Source organism: Phragmites australis, chromosome 2 (assembly GCF_958298935.1).
Source record: "Phragmites australis chromosome 2, lpPhrAust1.1, whole genome shotgun sequence".
Classification (NCBI taxonomy): Eukaryota; Viridiplantae; Streptophyta; class Magnoliopsida; order Poales; family Poaceae; genus Phragmites; species Phragmites australis.
This window is the reverse complement of record NC_084922.1, coordinates 15,275,120-15,290,017: the sequence shown is the minus strand read 5'-3', so window position 1 is coordinate 15,290,017 and position 14,898 is coordinate 15,275,120. Positions and strand designations below refer to the sequence as shown.

Below are 14,898 nucleotides of genomic sequence, written 5' to 3'. Positions count from 1 at the left end.
CAGGCAAAGGGAATCTCCTTGGACAAAAGTAAACCGTGGGGCGTGAGTCCTTCGACATGCCGAAGGGGATGGCGTTCGGTGGTACCATCTAGTTCACGGTTTCGGCCCATCGAAGAAGAGCCTTGCCTGTGGGGGTTGCTGTTGGAGGATGGTCTCGCAGGCCCCTTCGGATGCATAGGTCGAAGGCCTCTGCGATAATGTTTATTGACAAAATGTACGCCTATCATTGATTTGTAATGTTATAGGAATCCTTCGGACATGCAGAAGGTATCTTGCGGGTGCTCAGCACTGCCGGAGAATGTACCAGTGCTGGGATCAGCGAAGCTTGTATCGAGCCTTCTGGAGGTGATCGAAGGCCTTCACTGGGCTTTGCGTGGGGAGGGGGGGGGAAACGACTGAAAGGACGTCGAAGATGTCATCGCAAGCGAAGCATCCAAAGGGCATTCGAAAGCTGATCGAGGATCGGACCCACAACGACGACGAAGTTGATCGAAGGTGCGTCGAAGATGCCATTGGCTATAGACCTTCGGGAGCTTGAGCAAAGGGAGGATCGTCACTGATAACTAAAGACTAAGAAGGGCATGATTGTAAATTGGATAATGAGATTAGGATAGTACCAAAATAACTACAAATATGCTATAAATATAGCAGTTAGAGGAGTATTATTATACATTGCAATAGAAAATAGTTAGGTACGATCTATAAATAAAACAACACTGTAATAAAAAAAACAGATAACATTTATTACATTACACAATTCCCTATTTTGAGTGTCATCCACTAAGCCTTCGGATCACATCAAGATACCGAAGGCCCACCACTTTATTCAGTTACACAAGTTTCTAACAGTTTTTAATTGCAAAAATGATTCAATGTTTCAGAAAAAAAAAAAGTGGGTATAGCGTTCCTTTTTATGCTAGAAACGATATTCTCTCACACATTACAAGTATATTTTATTTTATATTATTTTTTTCTGCAAGTATAGAGTAATTCCATGAGATTGATCCACAACTTATTCATTCATATTGATTCACTCGATAGGGGATTGGAGCGATCTCCAGGGTTTCATTTTCACAAGACATTGTACTTCTTTCTAAGCAAAGCTAAAAACAAGTAAACAAATTGGGTAGCTGACCTTGACGAAACACAATTTTCTTTCTTGCAGCAATCTATGATCTGGCTAACGCCAGCTCTGACGTTGGCCATCTTGTCGGTGCCTATATGAAACAGACGAAAATTACAAGGTAAGCCCTCCCCGAAGAGGCTTCCTTCTCTACAGCACAATACGCTAAAAAAGTCAAAAAGGGTCGACAGGATAAATTACATATATACTTATACATAAAAAGGTTTCAAGTCGTCAGTTGGAGTACAATCTATCACAACCAGGATTTTTCGCGGTCAAGTAGCAACACAACACCATCAATAAGAAGGCCAAAGCAACTTCAAAAGTTCATCAGGAACTACTGAGCGTCGACTGCTGAGAGGTGAGCTTTTCTCGCCAGTGCATTTAACTCTAGTCAAAACCATCCTCTTTGGTGACAGCAGATCAAATGTTACCAAGGACACTGGGGTGCAGGTCAATGTATAGGGTTGAGAAGAAACTAGGCAAGGCGAATAAAAATAAAAATGCATCTTATCCGTAAATTGTACAGCACTATACTAGGTCATCTGTTCAGATACCGAATGCTGACTGCAAATGTGACCTGACACTCCCCGTTAGAAGGGCATTCGTAGTCCAATTCTGGATGTTCTTCTTGGCATCTGCAATATAGCCACAGCAATAAAAGGTTAGACTAATAAATATAGAATGGAGCATAACGTTTCGTTGTTGCAGGCATGAGCTTATGTACATAACATAATTGAAGTTGATTAACATCTACTTGACAACCCAACAAAATTGTACATAGCCCATGTCAGATATTAAGTTGCTACATGTTAGATCTGAAGCTGACAGTATGCACAACAAGATGGCATGTATCCATTGACAACAGATGTGTTTCTGCAGGGGATGCTCCAGTGAAATCAATCCCATGCTATCCAAACCGAAATAAGTGGGCCAAAAGAACAAGACTGTGTACCAGGCTTTGAAAATTCATTGAAAACCACTCAGTATTCGCGATATTCGGCCAATTCGGTCCACACCGCATTCTGAATTCGACCAGTTTTCGAATTTGAATTCAAAAAATTCAAAAAAAATCACAAAAAAATCTAAAAATACTAGAGACAATTCTAAGATCTTCTGTAAAAAAAAATTCAAAAATAATGTGGTTTGCATCGTATTTCAAGGAGATGAAGTTTGAAAAAAAAAGAAAAATGCTGAAATGGGCCGAATGCATAGGATGATTTAGCCCATCATGTTAAGAAAAAGCTTAACATGCAAACACATTTTTTGTTTGTGTAGAGCGTATCTTAAGAGGATCTTTAAAATTGGTTTCACTTCATTTAGAGTTTTATTAATTTCTCCATGATTTTTACAAAGTTCACAAACATAAAGTGAACATGTTAAGAAACAACACTATAATTAACTTTTCATGTCTACCATTATTTTTCCTACATAAAGCATAGTATAAGTAACCTAATAAAAGTGGTTTCACTAATTTTGGAGGTGTGATGGGTGAGTTATGAATTAATCTAGTTCCAACACATTTACACAATCATGCATGTTACAATAACTATTTCATGAGTTCATGTATTTTTAAAAGACATAGGATCATGTAGGAAGAGTAACAAAATTGGTTTCATGATTTTTGGATTAGCAAAGAATTAACTATGCATTTAACTAGGTTTAGCAAATACATGTTATCACAGAAAATATTCAACTTTTTTTATGAGTATAAATACTTTTATCATGTAGATTATGTTACAAGGAAACCAACAAAATTTGTTTCACTTGATTTGAACCTCAGATTAATTAGCTATTGATTTTACAAGGTTGAGCCATTTTTTGGATTTTTGTTGAACTTCACTGCAATTCAGGAATTGCGCTCAGTAAATCGGGAAAACCGAACGGTTTTCGAAGAATTCGTTCGAAATGCGGTCGGTTTTCAGTTGAATTCGAGCGGTTACCAGATGGTCGATTCGGTCGAATTCTCACTGAATTTTACAAATGACTGAGTGAAATTGGCCAAATTCTCACCGAATTTTGTGCTGTTTTTCTGATATTCGTGAATTTCGGAAATTCGGTGGGTCCCGGTTATCGACTATAAAACAAATTTGTAAACCCTGCTGTGTACTAAAAACAAACAAGCTAGAGAAGGAAACATCTAAACTGATCAGCGTAGCATTAGATAGATAAACAACAGAAAGATAACTTCAAGGTTCAGGCTATGGCAATTGGTACAGACAAGAATAGTCCACAATATTCTGTTGCTACATGGAACTATACTTTGCAATTAGTTAAACCAAAATTTTGTAGTTGTGTAACTGTTTACTGATATTCGAAAATAGAATTATAGAACCCTTGATTGACCAGTTTGCAAGAAATTCATGTGGTTTGCTTTCAATAATAACAAGTTTTATAACCGGCTAATTCAAGCGACCGCAACATCCTCCAACAGGGTTATACTGAATGTAGTTTTTACAGGAGAATACACACCTTTGTTGCATTTGGTGAACCCAACAATGTTTGCAATACTGAGGGTCAAGCAAACTCCAATGACAAGAAGGTAATCAGCTTGAAGTCTGATGAGTGAGAATATCCCAAGAATAATCCATGCAGCAGCCTGAAAACATGGAAGGAATGTTTATTAAAAAAAATGTTCTAAACACCTGTTGGAAAGCTATATTAAGGAACACAAATTAAACAAAGATATCAAGTGCAAAGATAAGTATGTGGATCAATATGATTTATCTATACAAGGTTTCTCAATATTTTTACACCTCCCCTGATTTCCCCTTTGGCTGTTGTACTAGAAAGTTGTGCTCCATTTAAAATTAGTCCTAATTCCACATTAAGAAAAATGAAAATATGCAGAAATCTCGAAATGCAAATGGTGTGGAACATAAAAAAATCGAAAAGACAGAAAAGCCCTATAAAGATGCAGAACTAGTCCATTTCACACGAAAACAGCAAGACAATCCTACTCAATTCAGATATAGCTTCTATGATCTGAAAATGCTTCATCGCTATTCTCCCGAGCGCTCATGTCAATCAACATATGCAGTTTTAGATATGGTTCCTGAATTCCCACTCCTAACTTAGCCAGGACTCTAGTTTCAATGATGAATTTGAATTGTTTTCTGACTGAAATATAAATGTATTTGCTGAACAAATGAATAAAAAACAATATATCACAATTCTGAAGTTTAGACATCACGCTTACTTTGCTTATTACATCAGGCACTTAAACCACAGTTTGCCATGTTGCATCAATTAATTCATGTTACTTTCCAGCTCTTGCAATTCTCTGTCCAGGTAACACTACTGTTCACACTTTTCTAAAGTACAGTTCTTTGACAAAAGAAAAACAGTGAAACATATAACTGGTTTACCATCATATCTGGAAAGCAGACATATTTTGGGATTATATATTGACATATTGTACAATAAACTATAAAAATACTAAGTTGTACAACACTTGTACTCTTTTTTCGACAATTAGCTCATAGGACATAGCTAGCTGACAATACATTCAAAGGAACAGGTATATCCAATACCATGACACATCTATACATAGCAACATTTCAGACTTTCTTTTCTGTTGAAGGAAAACTTCTGAGCTACCGGCATTCAAGGGAAACAAAATATATACTGTAGCAAGTCCAGCTAATACTTACGTTCACAAGAAATACAGTTGAAAGGAATCGTGCATTTACAAATTACAAACAACCTCTCATCTTGCAATGCCTATGAGCCTATCCCTTCAGATCCATTATAATCTCAACAACTAAAAACCAAGTATATACAACAGTTCTGTTACCAAGCCTATGCAGAGGCACCTCATATGCATCTAGTGAGCTTATAGATTCCAATGAAAAATGGGGTACAGTTTAACACAGTGTGCGTCTAAGGTATAATCAGTCTGAAATATAAGAACTGCATACGAGATTTTACCAACATTGTCAATCTAGCTTATCATACTTCATTAGTGCCAACTGTTCCTCATCTTTTATTTGGAGTAGCGTATTCAGCAGCAGTGCACATATTCGTTTTGATAGTATTTATGTTCATTGTTCGGTTTCAATTTTTCAATGCACTCACCAAATACATTTCAAGCAGAGAATCAAAATATGAAAATCTCGTAACATTATTGCATATTAATCACTTCCATAATAGAAACCAAGAATAGTGTTCTCAACATCACTCACAGTAAAATAAAGAGTCCACCAGAACAACCATGAGTCCTTCTTGTTCATTCTAGCAAGAGACTGCAACAAAATGGGTAATTCAATTTAGTGGGTGCGCAGTTGCACTGAAACAACAAGGATAACGAGAAGGCAAATACACACCTCTCCATCAAGGCACTCAAACTTCCAGACGCTCTCGCCCTGGTCATTAATCTCGTTCCACCACCGCAACCCAACCAGTATCCTTCCACTGACATTCTTCACGACCCAGAAGTCAAGTGCCGCAAGGAGCACAGTGATGACGAAGATGATGATGAAGTTGTTCACGAAGAGCGCTGACAGTATGTAGAATGCCAATGCGGCCGCCTTCACATAGAAATAATCAAAATCAGCTAAAACCTAACCACAGTTCTGCAGATATAAAATTAGAAACAGCATGCAGGGTACCTTGAAGAGCACATGGAAGAAGCATGTCTTAGGATTTGCATAATTCTCGCTAACCGTCTGTGACAAAAGAAGCATAAATTAGGATGCTGGATTATCTTAACACTTCTAAATCTCAAGTAAGCAAGAGATGAATGAGCAGCGGTAACCCAGTCCAAGAAACCAAATCAAATTGCATCGACGTGCACTAGAAGCTAAACCCTGATGACTAGCCCGAATCTATGAACGAGAACAATTTCGCGATCTTCCTTTCGGACCCAAGAATCAGCGGCCTAATTAAGATTCACACGCTGATCAACGAAAACCCTAACCAGGGCTCCGAACCAGACCTAAGATTCCAATCCAAGAAACCGGCAGATCCGGAGCAATCCCAATTCTAAACCAAAACCTAGAAGCACGAGGAGTATCGAACAGCTCGATCCGAATCTACCGTACAAAGCAACACGAGGCGAAGGGGCGGAGCTATTGCCTGGGGTTGCTGATCCATCGGATCGTTCCTCACACCTCGCTCTCGCCGCGTAAATCTTGGCTGCTGCTTCTGCTTCGGATCCTGCTGATTTTCCTGTGGCGTCTGGCTTCGTTTGGGGAGAATCCCTCGAGATCGACGAGGGAGAAGACGGAGGAATGGGCTGCAAAATTATTATTTTTTATCTCTACTAGAGGGGGTGGATCGTAATACTTTCTGGAGATGAAGGTGTATTCCCAAACTGAGGACCAATAACTCAAGTGCTGTTTGGCCTAATTTCCGAAGAAAAAATTCTTATAATTAGCCCGGGAAATGAAATTATACACATGCTATGATAAACATAGTGACTTAGCAGTTAATAGGGCACCTATAACTATTACATGAACATTAATAGTATCTTCTTTTGGACATTTAACACCAGAGAAAATAATATATTTAGGATCTATCATATGCTAACATGGAATCATATAGCGGTCAGTCAAAGTTTGATTTTCTTATCTAACTTATTTTTTTAGCGAACTAACCCTTTTAAATATGTGATGCTTTTGAAGTGTTATTGTCGTCGATCTTCCCGATCCATTGAAAGAAGTGGATGACATGTCTAAGCCCATGACAAATAATCGACACCATTTAATGCCAAACTTTCTAAATATAAACTACTTGGGATGAAAAAGAAAGAAGAAGTTCACTTTTGGCCAACTCGATACCTTCATATAACAGTAATTAAAATGTTGAATATTTGCCTGCACGTATTTCATGGCAACATATACATCTAGGAGGAGGGAGTGACTACATATATGTTTCTTCTCAGGATCTAATGTTGCGGAGTTACAACAACATTGTCACCAACTCATATCATTCAACTACATTACTCTTTCACTTTTTCAACTACACTTTGCATTCCTAACTCTCCTATCCCTATCTTGGACTGTGCAACATGACGGGAGGATCAATGAATATGTTCCCAAATGAATGATCATACACAACAAAAATTATGAAATTATGGCAGAAAGATCAAAAGTATAAGAAGATCGAGGCAGTAACCCCAACACAAAAATTGAACTACCCCACACCATATGCAGCCACAACGTCAAACGAGATATTCATGAAACTTGAAAGACTCTTACTTGAGGTTATAATTTGGTCCCGGTGCCTCCTACTCCCACACTAACTTGTATTATCTTGTGAGAAAACATTAGGTGAGCTAATTTCCCTAACTGAAGTTCCTCAACATCCAAAGATATATGTTGCGGATTTTGCTAAGCAACAGAGGCAAACAATTGCTAAGCAACAGAGGCAAGCAACACTATCATTATATATAGGGACTGGATCTAGAAGGCTATGGTCATTAATTCTGCATGTACTTCTGTTCATTTTCCATGTGCCCTCACAAAAAAAGTTAGTGCACAACAACACATGGATGAATATAAAGATTACTTTTTCCTCCTTAGGCCAACAAATTGGCATGCCGATTACTCAAGTTTGCGATTTAAAAAACATAAAGGAATTTAAAGTGTTGTACTTAGTGATGGTCAATTTTACACGCAAGTGAAATTAGTTCCAAGTTTTACCAGTACTCAAAGTACTAATTTATGTGCTCTTAGGGGAACACGTGTACACCCCAAATGTACACTATTAAGGATGCATTATGTTCCCATTGCCTTCCACTCCTATACATGCCTGTGTTACATGAACATCCACTTGGTTACCTAATTTTCTCAGCACCTAAATATACCATGTGCAAGAGGATAATTTGTCCATGGTCTCTTATATCCTCATTTCCCATTCCATAGAGACATGCCACATTAACAGCTTTAATTTATCTTTTATAATTTGTAGTAAATAATTCATTCAATATTTATTCCACCATATTGTGTGTATGAATGAATATACTCTTATTTCTTAACCTTATAATAAAATTATAATGACGCAACGTTACCTTTCTCTGGAAATCTCTAGTGAGAATGTGCACGGGAGCAAATTAAGCCTTAACTGATAAAAAGTGGTGGGTCTGGTAGAAAGGCATCCCCACCTCAATTGCTCTCCGTTATCAACGATTATGACAAGCTACATATGTACATACAAAGTATTTGCAGTGAAGTAATTGTTGCTATAAGTGAAAATAATGTATGATGGGTTAATTTTCAATGAAATAATTGGTGTTATAACTTGTGTACGTAGGTTTTAGCATGCAAAGTTTCGAAAAGGTTAAATTTTGTAATCCCTAACAAAGAGATATTACTGCTTGTCCCTTGTCTAGTTTTGATGTTTGACATTCCAAAGTAGCTGTTGCGAAGTTACTCACCCTAAAGGTTCTACAAAATCATGTTGTTCATACATATGACATTCATTAACATCTTTCGTTCTCAAAATAAGATCAAATTGCCCTTGTCTTCTTCCTCTTGTCCATGTCTATGTGCTTGCCATGGCCATGCACGGTGGCTAACTGACAAACTTCAGCGAGATTTCGGATGGGCTACAGTATTATGAAGAAACTGTAACTCTGAACATGTTCTGAACTCACGAAATGGATTCTAATCTAGACCTAAGTCTCGCTTCGTTTTTACTTCTCCACTTGGTCCAGTAGGCCCAACTCACACTAAATTAATTATTTTCACATATATTTCACAAAAGTAATTATTTTAGAGTTGGGGTATTACAATTTTATTTTGACTCGGTGTAATGGATCTGTGCAGAATGTAGCTAGCTCGATCGACAGATCTTATGTGTCCTGTGTGGCGGCACCACGGCTTCCTGTCGACCGCGGCTTCTCGGCAGGAAACACCGGCGCCCTGGTGGCTTGCCACGCACCGACATTGATTGTGCGGTGCATAAAACTCAAGAACTAAACAAGAATGTTGCTTTAGAAGAACAAAGGTACCCAATTAGCACTCAAGAAGCCTTACAGTTGCTTGTTAAAGCTGTCCTGAAGCCTCCCGCTCCTATGCTTCTGCCTATATTCTCTCGTTCAAGACCAATTCCGAATGCTAATTTCCCCTGGGCTTGAATTTTGTTACACCTCAAGATAAAAGATTTTCTGTGGGAGATGAGCAACAGATAAAAAAAAATTGAGGGCATATATATCACAAGTTAGAGGGCACTAGTATAAGGACCGAGAGGCCAATGTACTATCAATGCGCATGTACCTCTCTCGTTCAGTTTGCACGTGTCCTTCTCCTGCAAATTGAAAGTATTAAGTGTGAAGTTATCAAATTGTATGGGTCTGGACACTAATCAACTAGTTTACTGCATTTAAGCTAGGAAACAAATAATTAAGATATCTACAACAAAGCATTAAGCACAACTAGACAGTGCAACAATTAAATGAAAACAATACTATCGACGGTCAGACTGAAGGCGTATATTTGCATCCACCAGACTAGATTAGAACAATAAATACGAGCAACTAAACACGCTTCTCCCTGAGATTATATGCATCCATCAGGCCAGAGGAAAATTTAGACAACCAAACACACTCTTAAGCTTCGTCCTGATACCTCCTAGTCCTATGAGTCTGCCCACATTTTATTGTAAAAAGACCATTTCCTAGCTAATTTACTAGAGTTTTCTGGTAACATCTCAATTGTCATGATGTGCTATGGGATCTGATCGACAGCTAACAAGTTAGAGGGCACTCATATAATAGTGTGAGGCCATGTCTGTTTAATATACTACCAGAGAACAGGTCTTTCCAAAATGCCGAAAACCGTCAGGAAACACAATAAAACCATTAGGAATCATCTTTCCTGACGGTAACCATCCGGAATGTGTCGTGAAGAGTTGATTGTCAGGAAAGACCCCTTTTTCATGATGGTAGGTGCGATAAGAAACTTTTCGTGACGGTATTTCCTAACATGGCACGTCTGACTTGTCAAACGAACAATCCTATGTGTGAACCTTCAGGATTTGCCATCACAAAAAATAGAATTGTAAGGGAAAAGCGAGTTGTCAGGAATTGAGTCAATGACGGATGGCCATCAAGAAAAATAGGTACAGGGCACCTAATACATATATAAAGCTTGCCATATAATCACATTACATTCACACAATACACATTACAGTTGCATATAGCCATCTAGTACTAATTTGGTCATATGATAGCTCCAACAGTTTAGGTTTGGAGCAGCATGTGTGAGCTATGCAAAAGGAGCACCATGTCACAGTCCAGGTGCATGGAGTTGGAATCACCAATAAACAAAAGAGGCTTCTTTCACCATGTAAGAGGGAGACTAGGTTGGGTGATCAATGTTGTTGTCATTGTTGCCACGAGAACCACAACCTTCATTTTGAGCATGGCATGACTCAATCACCTACAACGAATAGGTATCACAGGAACATGTTGGTTGTATGCAGCTGGAATTGATATCACAGGAGCATTTTCAGAATCTGTAAATATTATAGCAAAGAATTGTCAAAGATATTGGGCACCTGGACACTTTGTTGCACAGCAAGGTTTGATCGTAGGACTTCAAAAGCAGCAACTTCTTCAGGTACATGCATCCCAAGCTTGCCATACAGATCCTACCATCACAACGGTTAGATAATTATGTATTAGAAAATACCAGGTCTGTTTTGGTTGCAGACTGACAATACACATGCTGTTTTGGTTGCAGACTGACAATACACATGTTGTACACATCCAATTTGTTGTGATATATATATATATATATATATATATATATATATATATTCTTAAATTGAACTCACTACTACAGAATAGACCTTATATACCAGCTTATCATTGCCGGTTCCTTACGAGCCGGCAATGATGGAGTATTGCTGTCGGCTCGTATCAAAGACTTGCACTAAAAGTTCATTCGAAAAATACCGGCAGTGATAATTGACTAACACTGTTTGTTCTAGTCATGAACCAGCAGTGAAACTTAACTATCACTGTTGGTTATAGCTACGAACTGGCAGTGATAATGGATGATAGCTTACCTTTAAAAACTCATAATTTTTTCATACGAAGTCGGATAGGGATAAACTTTATATGGAAATTATAGCCCTTGATGAGGTCTACAATTTTGTAGTTAAATTTTTTTAATTTGAGGTCATTAAATGCCCAAATAATTATAACAAAATTTCAGAAAATAAGCATCAAAAGGAAAGCATATCATATTATTATCACTAGTACTTCTGTGATGGGATGGTAAGTACGTATCGTGTGAGCTGAGAGATCTTAGGTTCGAGTGCCATGAACCGCATGCGCGCATATTTGATGCAAAGAATCGCATGACTTGTGACTTATGACTTACAATTGCGACGGCGTGGCCGTGTGGGGGTGTGCCTGGTCAGACAAAAAATCGCTTTTTTCAGAGGGAAAAAAATACCGATTCAGGGACTAACTATCACTATCGGCTGAAAGCTTCAGCCGGCAGTGATAACTCTCTTCGTTGTTGGCTCCAAAATCAGCAGTGAAGGTGGTTTGGAGCCGGTAGTGAAGACATTTTCTGTAGTAGTGACTGTAAGACCATACATGGAACCTAAGTGTATATTGGTCATTTTGTACAGTTTCACTTACAAGGCAGATCAACCAAAAGGCTTATTTGGCATATAAGAAATCAATCAAGCTTTGAGATTCTGTCTTTCCCCTAAAATTGATGCTCTAGCCAAGTCACGTACTCAAGACATGAGTTACCATGCATGTGGAAAATGATACGTACACTGGACAACTGATCAATATATAAGGTCAAATTGTTACAAAATACAAAGTATTTCTTCATGCAATCAGTACCAACAAATGAGTGGGATTCAAACCAAGTATGAATGAAATTTAGTCTGGCGTAACAGGGTTCCATTTCATCTTTGAGAATATAATATGTCTGAGACAAGATATTCATGAATTAATTAGAACCATATGCAGTGACCAAAATATTGGTCATGTCTCCTAATTGCTTATATTTGAGTATTACCTTTGTTTCTGATATGATTCTATATACACTGTAAGCATACATGATTCCACTCGAATTAATTAGTGGCTCTAATTTTTCTTATTCGACGTAGTAATATAGGACTGAAAATGAAAGCACACAAGTCAAGTACCGGTAAATATTTTCCCAAAACCAGTGACATCTTAACACCCTGCTCCAATTGCTCATTGCGCCTTAAGAGCTGTTGGTACGACATTGAGTTCGTGATTGAGTTCGCTGGACGGATGTTGTTTGCCTTGGCAATTGCAGTGATGTCAGATTTCCCCATAGCACCATTTGCTATCAGCAGACAACCATGAGGCATCCCACATCCACTTTTGTACAAGACATTGCCATCCAAATTACCATCGCTATTACGCTGCTCGCTGTCATTTGGATACTCAGCTTCTAGACCTTCGTTATAATCATCCTAATCAAACAATGCAATGAAGTTACTCTTCAAATCAATATTCAAGGGTCAATAGCTATGAAGATTAAAAAGTGTACTTACATTCAACTCGTTTTTGAGCCTTTGGGTTGTTGATTGGACCACTATTACCACTGCTATCGTAATTTTTGAGACCTAACTTCATGGAGAAATAAGTGTTCATGTAGGTGGATCCCTGAGGGCCATACCTCTTTGCCTTGATTAAGGAAAGATATAATTAGAAAACAATGCATAATATTGGTGACCATATGTACAGGTGAGCCTGTGCATGTACAAATTAGGAATACATACCAAATATTGCTTGGTCTGACACTCTGACCAGACGACCGTATCCTGCCTTTGTTTTGAGTGATATCGTCTAATTTCAGCTGAGATTCTTGAGCACGCTTGCACTTCTTCTTGTACTCAAGTGAACACCAATATGCACAAATGGCTCGCCATACCTCATCAGAAATCCAATCTGGCTGAACCCTCAAATATTGGTCTTCATGGAGTTCTTTCTTACATGCCATAGAACCCTTGACGAGCCGGTTGAGGATGGTGTCATAATAACTCTTTACAGCGTCCATCTATGCCAGACCTTCCCATGAATCCATAGTCGGGCACGTAGTGCTAGCACACCGGTGCACGAGCATTCCATTAAAGGATGTGTGGGTACCATAGAGGCACTGGTGTTGTTGCGTAGTGCTAATTAGCGACAAGGACGCAAGGAGATGTTCGTTTTGTGACGAGATCCACTATTTATACCGACGCGTATGATGTTGGACCAACATTCTCCAAATCTTCTTCTACTGCACTATATGTCTAATGGTAACGATCCATGATCCACTAATTGCATGATTGTCTAGATGAACGCGTAGAACTTTGTTTTATACTAGTGTAGCATACCCATTCCCTCAACACATGTCACATTCATCCATATAGATGAAGATAAGTAAAGTTTTGAATTTTGACGCTAGACTTCTTTCTCCTGTCAGTCAGTGCTTGACAAAGGAAAAACATTTTAGATCACCTTCTTTTGATTGGGAGTCAGGATAAAAAGTTCCATTGTGTATGCTAAATAGTGCAACAATCAAACTCATGGTTCTAAAACACAACATGGTTTGAGGGACTATATAGCAACATGATGAAGGGATCGAAGAAACGTTCTAGAATGATTAAGCATTAATTCCGAGTGATCACCTTCGGATGCTGCAAGCAGAGTAGCTAAACCGTCGACAGCCGCAAAGGCAGTTTAATTTCAGGCAACCCCGCTTTAAGCCCCGCTAAACCTTCGAATTGTACTTTAGTGTTTGATTCTGCCCTTATACTATAACTCGTAGGCATTTGGATCCCCCATGTTCAAATGTCCAAATTATACCTTAAAGTATACAATTCGCGTGCATGTACATATAACCCCAAATTAATGCGTCTCCTGTGGATAAAAACTGATGATTTATTTCTTGGCAAATACACTATTTCTGAAATTACTGGGTGGCCGGTTCCAGCTGCAGGAGCACAGTGCTAAAACTGCCTTGTGCTCTAGTGCTAGCTCTGGTGCCTGTGAACTCGACCGCTCAATTGATCCTTGTGCTCTAGTGCCATGTGAAGAGTTCGGATCCAACCACGCGCTCCCAGTTTCCCAGACTGGGGCAGGTCCATGTTTATTAGCTCCTTTTACACATGCGTCAAGTACAGGCTCATCAAGCTAACAAGGCTGAAGTTTCTCACCTTCCAATGTGCTTCATGGTACAGCTTTCCTGTGTGTTGAGTCTCTCGAAAAAGAACCCGTCTACATAATTTCTCAAAATTCGATTTTCTTGATTCCTCGAGACATGCCATGAGGAGACTTCAACTCAAATACTCAACTGAGCTAGTGATTATAGTAGTTGCCAACAATATCAACATAACTCACAAGCCATCCTGCTTTGCCCTCTCGCCTCCTCTCTTCCAAGTCCACACCTTGGGTCCAACCTCCATGTAAGCATCAATGGCTGTGGTGTTGCTCAGCAAAATGCCAAGTCTTGCTGACTACCGCCACCAGTGTTGCTGGAGTTGTTGCAGCCGCCGTGGCCACGGCCCCGACCCCGGCGTCCACGACCGCGATCAGACGAGGAGTGTGTGCGGTCGGTGCGGGAGGTAGAGGAGTCAGCAGCCGTGGGCTGTGGATTAGTGGCAGCAACAAGAACAGTGTCAGATGATGGTTTGGAGGAGCTGAGCTGAGAGAGTTCCTCACGGGCAAGGTGATCGCATGCTTGTTGGAATGTGGGAAAGACTGGAAGAGCGGATAAAAGGGCGCGGAGGATGGCGTATTTGGGATTGAGGCCTCGAAGAAGCTGATGAACCAGGGCGCGATCAGAGAT

General features: G+C 39.2%; 1 protein-coding gene across 1 annotated transcript; it reads right to left on the bottom strand.

The window, feature by feature from the left end:
* Window positions 1-1,313: 1,313 nt before the first annotated feature.
* LOC133900837 (Golgi apparatus membrane protein-like protein ECHIDNA) lies at window positions 1,314-6,476 on the bottom strand. The gene is made up of 6 exons (XM_062342092.1): window positions 6,200-6,476; window positions 5,734-5,790; window positions 5,449-5,652; window positions 5,308-5,367; window positions 3,596-3,722; window positions 1,314-1,761 (listed from the first exon to the last, which is right to left on the bottom strand). Exons 1-6 carry the CDS (start codon window positions 6,215-6,217, stop codon window positions 1,673-1,675), a joined length of 555 nt encoding a protein of 184 aa, XP_062198076.1. The 5' UTR covers window positions 6,218-6,476; the 3' UTR covers window positions 1,314-1,672.
* Between the last annotated feature and the right edge of the window lie 8,422 nt (window positions 6,477-14,898).